General features: G+C 50.2%; 1 protein-coding gene across 2 annotated transcripts in view; it reads left to right on the top strand.

Moving 5' to 3' along the window:
* TCERG1L (transcription elongation regulator 1 like) overlaps positions 1 to 13,822 on the top strand; it is a 228,086-nt gene that overhangs the window by 184,164 nt on the left and 30,100 nt on the right. For both annotated transcript variants that reach the window (XM_009245942.3, XM_054523071.2), the window contains exon 8: positions 4,423 to 4,492. In XM_009245942.3, coding sequence (XP_009244217.3) covers positions 4,423 to 4,492 — 70 coding nt within the window. The remainder of the gene's footprint in view (positions 1 to 4,422; positions 4,493 to 13,822) is intronic.

Genomic DNA, 13,822 nt, shown 5'->3' with positions numbered 1-13,822 from the left:
AATTTGTAAGTGTACAATTCAGTGGCGTTAAGTATGTTCACAATGTTGTAGAGCTGTCAACACTACCTATTTCTACAACTCTTTCCTCACCCATAGCAGAAACTCTGCAATGATGAAGCAATATCACAAAGATTTTCCTCTTACGTTTTCTTCAACAACCTTTATAGTTGTAATTTGTAAGGTTAACTCCATTTGAGTTAATTTTTACACACAGACTTCCTCAGGGATGATTTCTGTCAAATTTTTTTATCAGATGAATTGGCCCTACTTTCCTGGTTTTGCATGCTTTTGAGTTTTTTGTTGAAAAGTAGATATGCTAGACATTGTAATGGGGCAACTTTGGTGGAAATGGGATTCTCCCACTTCCCAGAGATCGCTGACGTGGACTTGTGCAGGCTGGAGCCATCCATGTGTGATGCCCATGAAGCCTGTATTCCTCATCGTGTGTGGTAACTGAAGCTTCTGTTCCCTTGTGTTTGCAGTCAGCTGAGAACAGCAGCCTCTCTAGTGCTATTCTTTTTTTTTTTAGTATTATTATTTGAGACAGAGTTTCACTCTGTCACACAGGCTGGCGTGCAGTGGTGCCATCTTGGCTCACTACAGAGTTCAAAAAATTGAACCCTCCTGGGTTCAAAAAATTCTCCTGCCTCAGCCTCCTGAGTAGCTGAGATTATAGGCATGTGCCACCACACCTGGCTAATTTTTGTATTTTTAGTAGAGACGGGGTTTCACCATGTTGGCCAGGCTGGTCTCGAACTCCTGACCTCAGGTGATCTGCCTACCTCTGCGTCCCAAAGTGCTAGGATTACAGACATAAGCCATTGTGCTCGGCCTCTAGCACTATCGTTACACCAGCCCTAGCTTTTATAAGTGTCTGATCTGCTTCCAGAGAGCTGAAATACTTGTTTCTAATCCCTCTACAGCTTGACGGCAGTCTTGATGGAGACCCAACCAGAGAGCTTGCTATGCCGCCGTTGTGCATGGCAACCACTCTGGTTTTGTATTCTTTAAGTCTGTTAAATTTATACATATTTTTGTTTATGAGTCTGGATTGTAATTAGGAAAGCTCTGCCCATGTTGAAACTATTCAAAACAAACCAATGTTTAAAACCCTAAAAAATGACCTATATGATACACATGTACTTTAAATAATATGCGTGTAATCGTATGACCTCATTTTTTAAGTTTTAAGAAATGTGGTGTTTCCCCCGTGGCCTCCCTGGGTAGTTTCTGGTGTGGGTGGAGAGGTGCCACTCCCATGCCTTCTTCCAGGCAGAGCTGGAATGTTCCCTCCCCTGGACACAGCAGGCAGGAGGCACGCCTTGGAAAAGATTTCAAACACCACGAGGTGCAGAAAGGCAGTCAGGCGGAGGGCCTGGGGGAGCTGAGAGAGCCTCTGTGAGGCCCCGGTGCCTCCAGATGAGATGGCCAGAAGGCCCAGTGACCCAGGTAGGAATGACCAGGAGGGACCAGGGAGAAGCCAGGGCTCCAGGGAGGGAAAACCGGGAGGGCTCAGTGAGAGCTCAGGACCCAGTGCCCCAGCAGGAGAGGACTCAGGGGCACAGCCAAGGAGTCCTGCACTTCCTTGGAGGGTGTTGGGGTGCAGAGGCTGAGGCAGGGAGCAGGGTGCCCAGGGCGCCCTCAGTTTTTTTTTTGTTGTTTGTTTTTGTTTTTGTTTTTGTTTTTGAGACAGAGTTTTGATCTTTCACCCAGGCTGGAGTGCAGTGGCACAATCTCGGCTCACTGCAACCTCTGCCTTGTGTTTTCAAGCGATTCTCCTGCCTCAGCCTCCTGAGTAGCTGGGATTACAGGCACCTGCCACCACACCTGGCTAATTTTTATATTTTTAGTAGAAACGAGGTTTCACCATTTTGGCCAGGCTGGTCTCGAACTCCTGACCTCATGATCCACCCACCTCAGCCTCCCAAAGTGCTGGGATTACCGATGTAATTACCACTGTGCCTGGCCAGTGCCCTTAGTTTGAATGGGAAGAGTAGGTTCCCACAGCCAGGAAGCAGCAATGCCTGGAGGTGGCCCGGCATGGTGGCGCCACCATACTCATGCCTGTAATCCCAGCATTTTGGAAGGCCGAGGGTGGCGAATCACTTGGGGTCAGGAGTTCAAGACCAACCTGGCCAACATGGTAAAACCCTGTCTCTACTAAAAACACGAAAATTAGCCTGGTGTGGTGGCGGGTGCCTGTGATTCCAGCTGCTTGGGAGGCTGAGGCAAGAGAGTTTCTTGAGCCCGGGAAGCGGAGGTTCCAGTGAGCTAAGATCACACCACTGCACTCCAGCCTGGGTGACAGGCTGAACATGGAAAGCCTCTGAGGGTGGGCCTGGGCGAGGCACTGCTGGGGGCCACCCCTCCTTGGGGCAGCAGCCAGGGAGGTGGCCCCAGTCTCGTGGTTTCCTCTCAAGAACATGACATAGAAGTGCTTACCCTGGGCCCTCGTCCTGAAGCTGGGCAGAGCGAGACTCCGTCTCAAAAAAACCAGAAATGCCTGGAGGTGCTGGGCTTGGCACGAGTGAAGCTTGGGAAGCAGGGGGCATAAAGTGTGTCCTTTGGGGCCCCAGCCTGGAGGGCTGTGTTGGGCTGTGGAGCACGCACAGAAGGCCACCAGAGAGGAGGAAGTAGATACCCTCCAGTGTCCTCTCTTCCGTTCCATGGCCCCTCAGTTGTCATCAATGCTCTTGGCTCTAGACCAGTGGCTCTCAACTGGGGAGGGCAAATTTACCCCTGTGGACATTTGGGAACTTCTGGAGGCATTTTCGTTAGCATGGTGGGGAGCGGGCAGGGATCAAGGAGGCTGAGAGACACCTGCAGGGCACAGGGCGGCCCCCAGGGCACAGCAGTCCAGCTCCGGAGTCAGCGCTGCCAGGTTCAGGACCAGGGGCTGCTGAAAAGCCAGGAAGCTCCGCCTGGGCCGTGGCTCCTCCGCCTTCCCAGGGCCAAGTTCTGCTCATCCCCCGCTCTGCACTGCCCACGGGAATTCCTTCCTCCTAGGCCTGCATCCTTTCAGAAGGGTGGAGCACCCACACAGGGTGTGCGTGACGGATACTGCAGCCTCGCTGGAAGGTGCAGGGCAGACACACCGCACCCCGGTCCTGCTACGGCAGCCTCTGTGGTCCTGTGGCTCATGTGGGCAGGGGCGACCATGAGCTGCCTGGGCGGCTCAGGTGGCAGAGGCCCCACAAGGATGATGCAGCGTGACTGCGATGAGCCGGGGCTTCCAGAGCCTGACCCTCTCCTCTTACCAAGGGCCCCACGCTGCACATTGAAAACAAGCCTGTAAATAGATTCGAACTGTGAGCTGGTAACAGAGCCGTTATTGGGATTCTAAAAACAGGTGTAGGGAGAATTGTCGGGTTTTATAGAAAGAAAATGTGCAGAGGCCCCTGCAGTTGTTGAAATTAATGTCTTTTCTCATCAACTCTGTGCTCATCCTAAGCTGAGCCCTGTTTTCATTGCAGACCCTCCCAGGAAGGAGATGCAGGCACAGCAGTCACTGGGAAGGTGGCCCAAGGCTGGGTGGGGAGACGGAGGGAAGCTCTGCCCAGCCCAGCCCAGCCCAGACTAGTTCAGCCTAGCCCGGCCCAGCTCAGTTGGCCACCCAAGCTGGGCGGGGCAGAATGAGCCAGAGGTAGACACAGAATGAGAAGCAGGTGGGAGGCCGTTGTGATGCTCGGCACATGTGGAAGTCACTCCACCTGTCAGGGCAGAAGCGATGACACTCCAGACCATCTGCACGCTCAGCTTTCCTCTTCCCTCCTGGAGAACCACAGGAAACACCAAAGCACCTTTTTACTTTTTCATTCCAAAAGCTCATCAAACATTTTCAGGGCTGACTGCCTCAGAATGGAAATAAGGGATCATGTCTTCAAAATCAATTTGGCTTTTGGAAGTAGATGGGCGTCCATAGTGAGGCATGGCCACATGTGAGGTAGGGGGAATCTCGTTATCTGTTGCAGTGGATGGAGAGGAGCTGAGCGTGGGCCTGTTGGAGGTGCTGCTGGGGGTCACCCTTCCCTGGGGCAGTGGCCTCAGAGGTGGCCCCAGTCTCATGGTTCCCTCTCAATAACATGACATAGATTTGCTCATCCCCAGTCCTCGTCCTGAGGCTGAGCAGAGGCCCACCTGTAATTCTCCACCCTCCAGCCCCTCTGGAAGGCCCAGCACCTGCTAAACAGACAGTATCTAAAGAGGACCTCTCTGCAGAACACCACAGTCAGATTTCTGTTCTGCTGAAATGTAAAAGCATGTGTGCCAAGAGGAAACTCGTAGGATTTCACATCAATCTTTAAGAGAAGCTTGTTGTCTTAATTTCTAGATAAGTCTGCTTGAAAGTGAGTGTCACCTGGTGGTTTTGCCAAAGCCCTGAGCTCTGACAACTCTAACCCTGTTCATCTGATTTTCTTTCAGCTGACAACAGCGATGGGTCCAGTTCTGAAGACAACAGGGAAGACCAAGATGTGAAAACCAAGAGGAACCGGTAGGTGGCCATGCTCTTCCCCAGCAGATCTTTCCCTACTGTGTACTCAGGTGATGTAGAAAGAAAAGACATCATTTTGACCACACTGACTACGAGCAAAGAGCTAATTCAACCGCTAGACAGATGGTAAGAGGTCTCAGGTTCTGTCTTAGCAGTGTCTTGGGCACCTGCCGAAGCAGGTATCTCGGAGGCTTGGGGCACTTCAGACACTGTACACAAGGCCTGCCACCCCCAGCCTACCCAGGCGCCCACATGCTCAGCCCTGCTGTGTTTCCAGAGTCCTGTAGGAGTGGGCATGGGGGCCAGGTGTGTAGGAGGTGCCATGTGTCCAGGTGTGTAGGAGGTGCCATGTGTCCAGGTGTGTAGGAGGTGCTGTGTCAGAGGTTAAGTTTAGGGGTCAGGCAGCCCTGGCTTGGTGCTGCAGCTCTATGTCTTGCCGGCTTGATGACTTTGGGCAAAGTCAGCCAACCCTGATCTCAGGTTTCTCATGTGCAAGATGAGGCTTTGCAGAGGCCCCAGTGGGCCTTGGGACAGGTGGATGAGATGATGCCCGCATACCTGCAGGGTGCACACGGCCAGTGGGAAGCTCTCCTTCCAAGTCGCTGGTCATGGTTTGATTTTGGGAGCTGCCGTGCACCGAGGTAGGGAATCCCTGTTTTCCATCAAGTCGGGGGATGGCTCCTGCCCTTTAACCCCTCCTGTGTGGCTGCTGGTCTGCCCTGCCTTGCCTGTGAGTTTCAGGTAAGGGGGTGAATGTGGAAGTGTGTGTTTAAGTTCCCCAGAACAGGGAGACGGAAGGAATGCTGTGGGTGCTGGGCCCCATGTTTGGCAGAGAAGTGTGGGGAGGATCCTGAAAGGCAAATCAATAAGGGACGCTTCCCAGGCTCTTCCTGAGCTGGGCTGTTACTGGCCCCATGATGCTTGGACGTTCCGTTGGACCCTGGGTCCTGCCACAGCCCACAGGTGTGTTCATCCTGCACCAGGTTCCTGTATCAGCTCTGCTCACGGGATGCCCTAGGCCTGCAACAGGAACCCAAATGAAGTGGTCGGGAAGCTCAGTGTTGTATGTGTTTTCTCTTTTAAAAAATGTACTTTTGCAATAAAAAGTATTTGCCACAATGAAGGGAAAACAAAATCTTGACTCAGAGCCTGTGCGCATTCTCACCTTTTCAGTCCTTTCAACTTTTTAGCAAAGGACAGAAGGATGGTAAGGAAGAGAGGGGAAGAAGGAGCAAGAGCTGGGCTTGAGGGTGCCTAGCAGGCCCAGCAGCCAGGGCGGTCAGGGAAGACTCTTTGCTGGGTGCCCACGGAGCCATGAACAAAACACGTAGAACTAGACCTGAGTGGTTCGATAATAGGCAGACACCACAGAACTTTCAGGAACAATGCAAAGAAGAATAACAGTGTCTTCCCCAAGCCAGGGAGGTGATCAGGTAGGAGGTAGGGCTCTCCTCCCCCAGTGCTCCTGCCGCCTGGCCCCACAGTACGTGGAAGCCTGTGAACCACTATGTGGGCAGGTCTAGGGCCGCACGTGGCAGGGCAGAGGCTCACTGGCTGTGGAGGGAGGACGCCTCCCATCCACAATCTCCTGGGCAGCTGTCTTCTTGCTACCCCAGATCTCCTCCTTAGAAAGTCACTTTTGGGGGCCAAAGGATGCTGTGTGGGCCACAGGGGATGGACAAGGAGCACCTCTGATGGGGGCTGAGGGCTACACGAAATGACCCAGTGCAGCCTCTCTGATTTCACCGTCACACGTGGACCTCAGCTAAGCTGGTCTCTGCTGATCTCTGGATATGTGTGCTTAATTTAAAACACAAGATGAGCTTCCTGAGGCACAGGAAACATGGAACGTGGCCATGATTTGATGAATTTTGAACTTGTGTGGGAGGCGGGATCCGAAGCAGCTGGGCTGTCCGCCTCATCACCCGGCTGCACTCCCCATTCCGTGGGGCTGGCCTCAGTTCCCAACAGTTGGCATTTCAACAACATTGAAACGCTAATTTTAGTTTTAATCATCTGAATGACTTCCGTCACTGAAAACCAACTTTGAAACAGGCACGGATGTTTTGCATGGAGCTGCCTCCCTTTTGGCAGCTGTTCATTTCCATGTTGGTTCCAGCCTTGAAGATTCCGTGGGAGAGGAAGACTCTCGGGGAGGCTGGGGCCCCCTCTGAGATCTGAGAGGAAAATGCTTTGGCGTTCATTCTGCAGCCAGCCCGAGGACTGAGCACGCCCATCCCGTCCTGGGCATTCATTCATGAGCCGGTTTACAAAGCCATGCCCTCTGTTTGGAAGCTTCACCATAGGGCAGGTTTTCCCAAAGCTCTTCCAAAGCACCAACCTGCACGCCCCCTGCTCAGAGCGAATCGCCCCAGGCCGGGTGAACCATCAGCATCAACGTGGCATTTTGATCCCTCTTTGGGAAGGTTATTGTCAATAAGTCCATGTACTCCTCAAGCTCCTAGCTGCTTTTATGTATTTCTATGTCGTAGAATCTGGCCCAGATAGTTAGAGAACATGCCTCCAGGGGGCCTGCTGAAATCTGTCCATTTGGACCTGCCCTTTTTGTGTGGATAGCATAATTTTGCCTCATCAAAGAGCACTTAAAAATTCTCCTGAAATGTGTGACTCATCAGCAGCCTGATTATGATGTTTAAGAAACAAGCAAATAAGCTGTGATGATGATTGTTTTGGACACCGGTCTCTACTCCCCACATTTCTTGTGAACCCTGGCACAATCGATACACATTTTGGGCATTCATGCACAGATGGAATTAAATCGATTGTGAAAGTGATTCAGGGCCACATGAGACTTTTCCTGAAATTCTCTCAGAGGAGAAATATGTCACAATGACAAGCATTCAAATTACTGAAATATTCTAATCTCTGTGGTGAGTGTCACTTCAAATAGCTTGTTATTTACTGTTTAGAGGGATGCATTCGCAATGACTGTGCATCTTCCCTGGGACTGGAAAATAGATTCATGACTGCTCGGCCCCTTTCTGCTCAGGGCCTGGAGATGCTGCCAGTTTCTGATGAATGGGTCTTTTCATAGTTCAGACCTGCTTTGATCTTTGGTCTTCTGACTTTATAACTTTCTCTTTCAAATGGGCTCTGGGGAGCATTCCTGTCCACAGTCCCCTTCCTCCTATCCCTCCAACCTCACGTGTGCAGGGTGGTGGTCTCTGCTGAGTGGTATCACTGCAGTTGTCTCCCACCTTCCCCCAAGAATGAGCATCTGAGCATCAGAAACCTAGACACCGCAGCTCGAATCACACCTGTGATTTCTGGAATTGCTGCGGTATTTTGAAGTGGAAATATATTTTCTTAAGTCATCAGATTGTTTTGTGCGGCTGTGGCCAAGGGCTTGTGAAATGCAGTGTAGCTTGCATGGGTGCTCACGGGAATGCCCCACCAGTTTGCTTCCTCTGCAGAAGGTGGGCATGTTTTCAGTACTCTTTTCATATAATTCAATTACCCCATATTTATGGTGTAATTACGGTTTGCCAGGGGGTTGATGCAGGGATGCAGAGATCACTGAGGGAGTGGGGGAGTCAGTTTCCCTCAAAACTCAGTACTTTCTTCACAAGGCTGGTTATCAAATATTTGGCTCACTCTATCACCACTTGGAGGTATAAATTTATCACAATCTCAGGTACTTTCATCTCCCGTAAGAGAGAACCTATTTGTTCTGTATTATGATAAATGACAGGTTAACTCTTCAGGGTGATCATCACTTCTGTGGTAAGAAACGCTCAACTTGAATGAGGAGGAAGAGAGGGTCAGAGCAGATCACAGGATGACAGGCAGAGGGACACGGGGGTGTGGCCCTGAGGGGACAGCTAGGGTGGGAGAAGCCAAAGAGAAAGTGGTCATGTGAGGGCGACACGGGTGACGTGGTTTGCCTCTGGCTGTCCATCCAACCCTCATCTGGAATTGTAATCCCTATGTGATATGGTTTGGCTGTGTCCCCACCCAAGTCTAATCTTGAATTGTAGCTCCCATAATTCCCACGTGTCATGAGAGGGACCCAGTGGGAGGTAATTGAATCACCAGGGCGGGTCTTTCCCTGGCTGTTCTCATGATAGTGACTAAGTCTCACGAGATCTGATGGTTTTATAAAGGTGAGTTTCCATGCCCACACTGTCCTTGCCTGCCGCCTTGTAACATGCGTCTTTCGCTTTCCACCGTGATTGTGAGGCCTCCTCAGACACGTAGAACTGTGAGTCCATTCAACCTCTTTTTCTTTATAAATCGCCCAGTCTCGGATATGTCTTTATCAGCAACCTGAAAGTGGGCTGTGTCAGGGGAGGGGACTTGTGGGAGGCGATTTGATCATGGGGGCAGTTTCCTGCATGGTGGTCTCATGATAGTGCGTCTCACAAGATTTGGTGGTTTAAAAGTTCGTGGAAGTCTCCCCTGTCCCCACTCTCTCTCCTGCCACAGTGGAAGACAGGCCTTGCTTCCTCTTCAACTTCTACCAAGATTGAAAGTTTCCTGAGGCCCTGAACCATGCGGAACTGTGAGCCAATTACACCTGCTTTCTTGGTGGATTACCCAATCTCAGGTAGTTCTTTACAGCAGTGTGAGAATGGGCTAATACAACAGGTTAGGTCAGTTCAAAAGATCCCAGGAGAGGAGTGATTTCCATCAAAGCCAAACAGTTCTATTGTGATAGAAGAGGCAGGTGGCGTAAGATGGTCCAGTGTGTGCTTAGCTGCCTGGCGCTGGGTTGAAAAGGCTCTACAAATATATGAAAAAACAAATATACCCAATTAAGGAGTAATAGTTATTTTACCTGCTTTTAACTTTTTATTATGGAAAAGTTCAACATAAAAGCTGGAATAACACAGTTCGCCTCCATGCATTCATTTCCCAGCATCAACTCAAGGCCAGCGTTTTTCTGCTTTAGTCCATGCCCCTCTAGATTAGTTTGAAACAAACCCCCAACATCATATAAATCTTATCTGTAAACATTCTAGAATATAATACTACAATATAAAGAATTTAAAAATGTAAGCGTGGTAACGTAGTCACATCTTAAAAAACAGAAATAATTCCTTATCATCATCAAATGGGCTCCCAGCCATGGTTTAAATTTCCTTGATTTTTTTTTTTTTTTCTCTTAGAGGTTTGCTTTCATATCAGGACTAAGTCAGTTTTGGGTATTGCCCTCTGCTTCTCTCTCCTAAGCCTCTTTTAACCTGTTGGTGTTTTCCCTTCTATGCTTCATTTTTATTTTCTTCATTTGTGTTTGAAGAAGCAGGAGATTTTTTACAAGTGTTGCATTTCCCATCATTTGGACTTAGATCATCGCATTCCTGGAGCATGGTTTGGACACAGATCATGCCTGGGGCATGGTTTAGGGGCGTATTCTTCTGTCCCCTGTATTTTTGGTAAATCTGCGGTCGGATCCGAGCTTTATCAGGGTCAGGTTTGATTAGTGCTCCGGCAGGACTAATGGTGGCTTTGAGTTCCTTCCATCAGGAAGCAGGTAATGTCGGCTCGTCTGTCTTTTCGTGATGCAAGCAGGTGATTTACCTTGATCTGTGACTTCCTTAGACACTGCTAAGTGCTAATCTCTTAATTCTGCCATTTTATTCACATTTACTAGCTTGCCTACTTTTATAAAGAGGAACTCACCCTCATAAACTATTGGCTCCCTCAAGGTATTGTTTAAACTGAAAACACACAATAAACACTTGATTCTTTCCTTTAACAATTTCCAAAATGCTGCATCGGTTCCCCGGTATCCTCGAAAGATGACCAACTTACTGTGAATTGGATGTAAACATAGTTGATGTTTTAGTCGATTTTAGTTACTATCTTTATCCTTTAGAAGACAATGATAGAGCTAATTCTTGGTGATTCTTGGTTCATTTTCCCAGACATGAGGTGTATCTTATAAAAATGTAGGTGGATGCCTTTCTTCTATAAGGGCATTTTCTTGAATTGCTTTCATGTGTGTTCTGTTTCGTGGCTTGGAGTCACCTGTGAACTGTTTGGTTCACCCTCGGCTTCCTCCTGGGTCACCTCCTTTGCGCACTGTTGACGCTTTGTCATTATGCTCTTTCTGGATTTCCTCTTCCCTTCCCACTTTCTATTCCTTCTATGATGTCATTTATGACATCTATTCACTCTTGGGTTCGTTCTAGTTTATTCTTCATTTCCACTTTTTCCCTTTCGTTTCTAATTATTTCCCAGATTTTCTCAGACTGTTTTTCAACTCTTTACTTTGGCCAATATTCTTTTTTACTCATTTTAAAATAAGACATATGCTGATATTTTATAACACCTATTTTTTTCTTTTAATATTTAGCTCCTTTTTGAATAGTCAGCTGAATTGTCATTCAATATCTGGGTGTGCCTCCCTGTGGTTCCTCTGCCACCTGGGGATGTTTCTCTGAGCATCAGTCCCTCTTGGTAGTGGTCTTGATAGTGGTATGTGGGGTGGGACCATGGTGGTTCTCTGTCATCCCTGTTTAGATGAGACCGGATAAAAGCAGTGGCCCCGGGCAGCATCCCAGGTCTGTGGCTCTGGGATTCCATCCTAGAGTCTGCTATTGTGACACGGGCTGTGTCTTTGGGGGAACTGTCTCCAGGTCTGTGGTTCTGGGACTCCCTCCTAGAGTCTGTGATTGTGATGGGGGCTGTGTTTTAGGGACCTGTCCCTTCACTCTGCACTGCACTCTATCTGGACCTGCCCCTCCATTCCCTGGCATCTCTGTCTGTTGAGGCAGCTGCTGTACTGAGCTCACCAGTCTGTATTTAGGGCCCAGTTTTATCTGGCATGAGATACTCCCAGGCCCTGCCCTTCCAAACTTCCTGGGCCACCTGGGCTCCTCCAAGGTTTGGACCCTGGAAGGCTTCTGCTCACGTCTGCCTCTGCTTCCCATCAGCCTCTTAGCCGCAGAGGCCCAGGGGCTGCCTCCTGGCCCGGGAATGCTGCTCATGACAGGGTCGTGGGCTGGCTGGTGCTCAGGGCCTGGGACGTGCCTCAGTCTCTGTCTCTGTCAGGGCCTGGCCTGGAGTTGCCCACACACACTGGCATCTCTGTCAGGGCCTGGCCTGGAGTTGCCCACGCACACTGGTGTTCCTGTGGGGGGTTCTTCACCCATCAGTGTATGATGATGTTGTCTAAGGGCCTTTTGTTCTGTTACTCTAACAATTCGATGTGCTTAGACTCTGGGGAGATAAAAACACTTCCCCTCTGCCTTTGTGGTGTTTATTTTCCTGCCGTTTGTTTTTGTTTTAAATCTTAGAATTCCTTAGAATCCTGTGTCCCGAGATGCCTGTGACTGGGCTGATGTGTCTCCTTCAATATTACCTAAAATCAACACCTGGAGGCAGCAAGTAGAGATAAGAAAATAGGTTTTTGTTGTTGTGGGTTTGCTTTTTCAGTGATTAATCAGCCTCCGTCAGCTATGCCCCAAATTCTCAAGTCAAGGTGCCCTGACTGTCTCCCTCAGCTCTTATCTGGCCCCGTCCAGAGTTTTGAGAGCTCTGAGACCAAGATCTCCCGTTGAGAGCTTTGGTAATTTTGCAAATGGTACCAGAAAACTACCTGCCAAAGGACAGGACGTGGCCTGGTGTCTGTGCTGCCCTGGGTGGAGGTAGGTGCTGCCTCTCTGGAGCCACCAGCGTGAGTTCCCACATGAGGAGACTGCACAAGTTATAGGTGCAGAAACAAGTCCTGGGGAGGTGCTCAAGGGCCTCCTAATTAATTGCTGGGGAAGCCTGGCAGCCGGCACTGAAGCTGGATGAACACGGTCCCCAGCAGAGTCTGTCGCAAAGCAGGAGCTCAGGCCAGAGCTGCCGCCTGGTAGCACAGAGCTGCCCCGCCTCCCGCAGCTGAGAGCTGGCTCAGAGCTGGAGCTTGCTGCTCACTGGGATTCCCGTGGCTCAGAGCTGGAGCTTGCTGCTCACTGGGATTCTGCCCCCAGCCAGAACGAGGCCACCAGCAAACCCTTTTCAGCAGGTGTTTCACCTTCTGAGCGGCTCGTAAACCTCAGCTGGCAGAGACTTCAGCCCTTCCCAGGTCTTGGTGAGCCTGCCTCTCAGCATGGTGGAGGGTCCAGGAGGCCACCGCTCCCATGACCTGATCACTCCTCACTCTGTCCCCTCTCCCCAGCATAGCCTATGTGCCACAGCTGCACGGACAGCAAGTGCACACGGGACAGATGAGTGTGGTCACACTGAAGACTAGGAGTGAGCTGTCCAGCCACGGTGGGGCCTGTCTGGCCTTAGGCAGAGCCAGGAATTGGTTTGTGATTCCCGGAAGGGGTGAAGCGAGCAGGGCAGAAGCAGGGGTGCTAGGCAGTCAGGAGCTGACCAAGCCAGACAGGCCAACAGTGAGTCTGTGGCTGGGGCACAGGTCCCTGGAGATTCCAGGCAACCCAGACCCCAGCTGGGAACTCACGATCGCTCCTCCAGGAGGATTTTGCATATCTGCCCATCCTAGAGCCCCATCTCTGTGCACTGGGCAGTGTCATCTCTGCATCTCTGTGCACTGGGCAGTGTCATCTCTGCGTAAGAGCAGAGGGACAGCTGCTCCTGCTGAGTTCACCCAGCTGCCTGCAGAGTTCCTACTCAGGGCCAGCACCAAGCCCCACAGCCAGGGTTTTGCTGGTGGCCATGATCCATCCTGGGGAGGCATCCATCTCGATGCCATCACTGGCTGTGACTCCCGACCATCCACGTGAGCAGAGCAGAGCTGGCGGAACTGATGCCCCTGTGCTCCCATCTCACCCGGGGGCCTGCAGCCCACCCTGATTGATGTGCCAATCTTCCTTACAGCTGCCAGAGGCACGTTTCTGCACTGCACAGTGTCGAGGCTAAAAACCTAGAGAATACAGATCTTTCAAAGTTTGTCTCATCTGAAGACCATTTGTTACAACCACATGTTAGAATGTGTGAGACCCCATAAGGCAAAAGATTCCTGCAGAATTTCACATTGTGTCTAACACCAGATTTACAGTCTGGCAGTATTTTGATGATAAATTCCCAGCCCTCTTTGCTGAAAGAAAGAACAGGTTCTTCCCATCCATAAAATAAAAAATAATAATAATGAGATGTCATCCACATGAACAGAGGGCTGGAACCCAGCCTGGAGAGAACGGATGTGGATGATCAGAAGCTGCCAGAGATGACGAAGGTGAAGAATCATCACCACCACCATCACCATCATCATCATCACCATCATCATCATCTTCATCACCGTCGTCACTGTATCATCGTCATCATCACCACCACCATCACCATCATCATCATCACCATCATCATCATCTTCATCACCATCGTCACTGTATCATCATCATCATCACCACCACC

Source organism: Pongo abelii, chromosome 8 (genome assembly GCF_028885655.2).
Source record: "Pongo abelii isolate AG06213 chromosome 8, NHGRI_mPonAbe1-v2.0_pri, whole genome shotgun sequence".
NCBI lineage: Eukaryota > Metazoa > Chordata > Mammalia > Primates > Hominidae > Pongo > Pongo abelii.
This window is presented reverse-complemented; position numbering and strand designations above follow the sequence as displayed.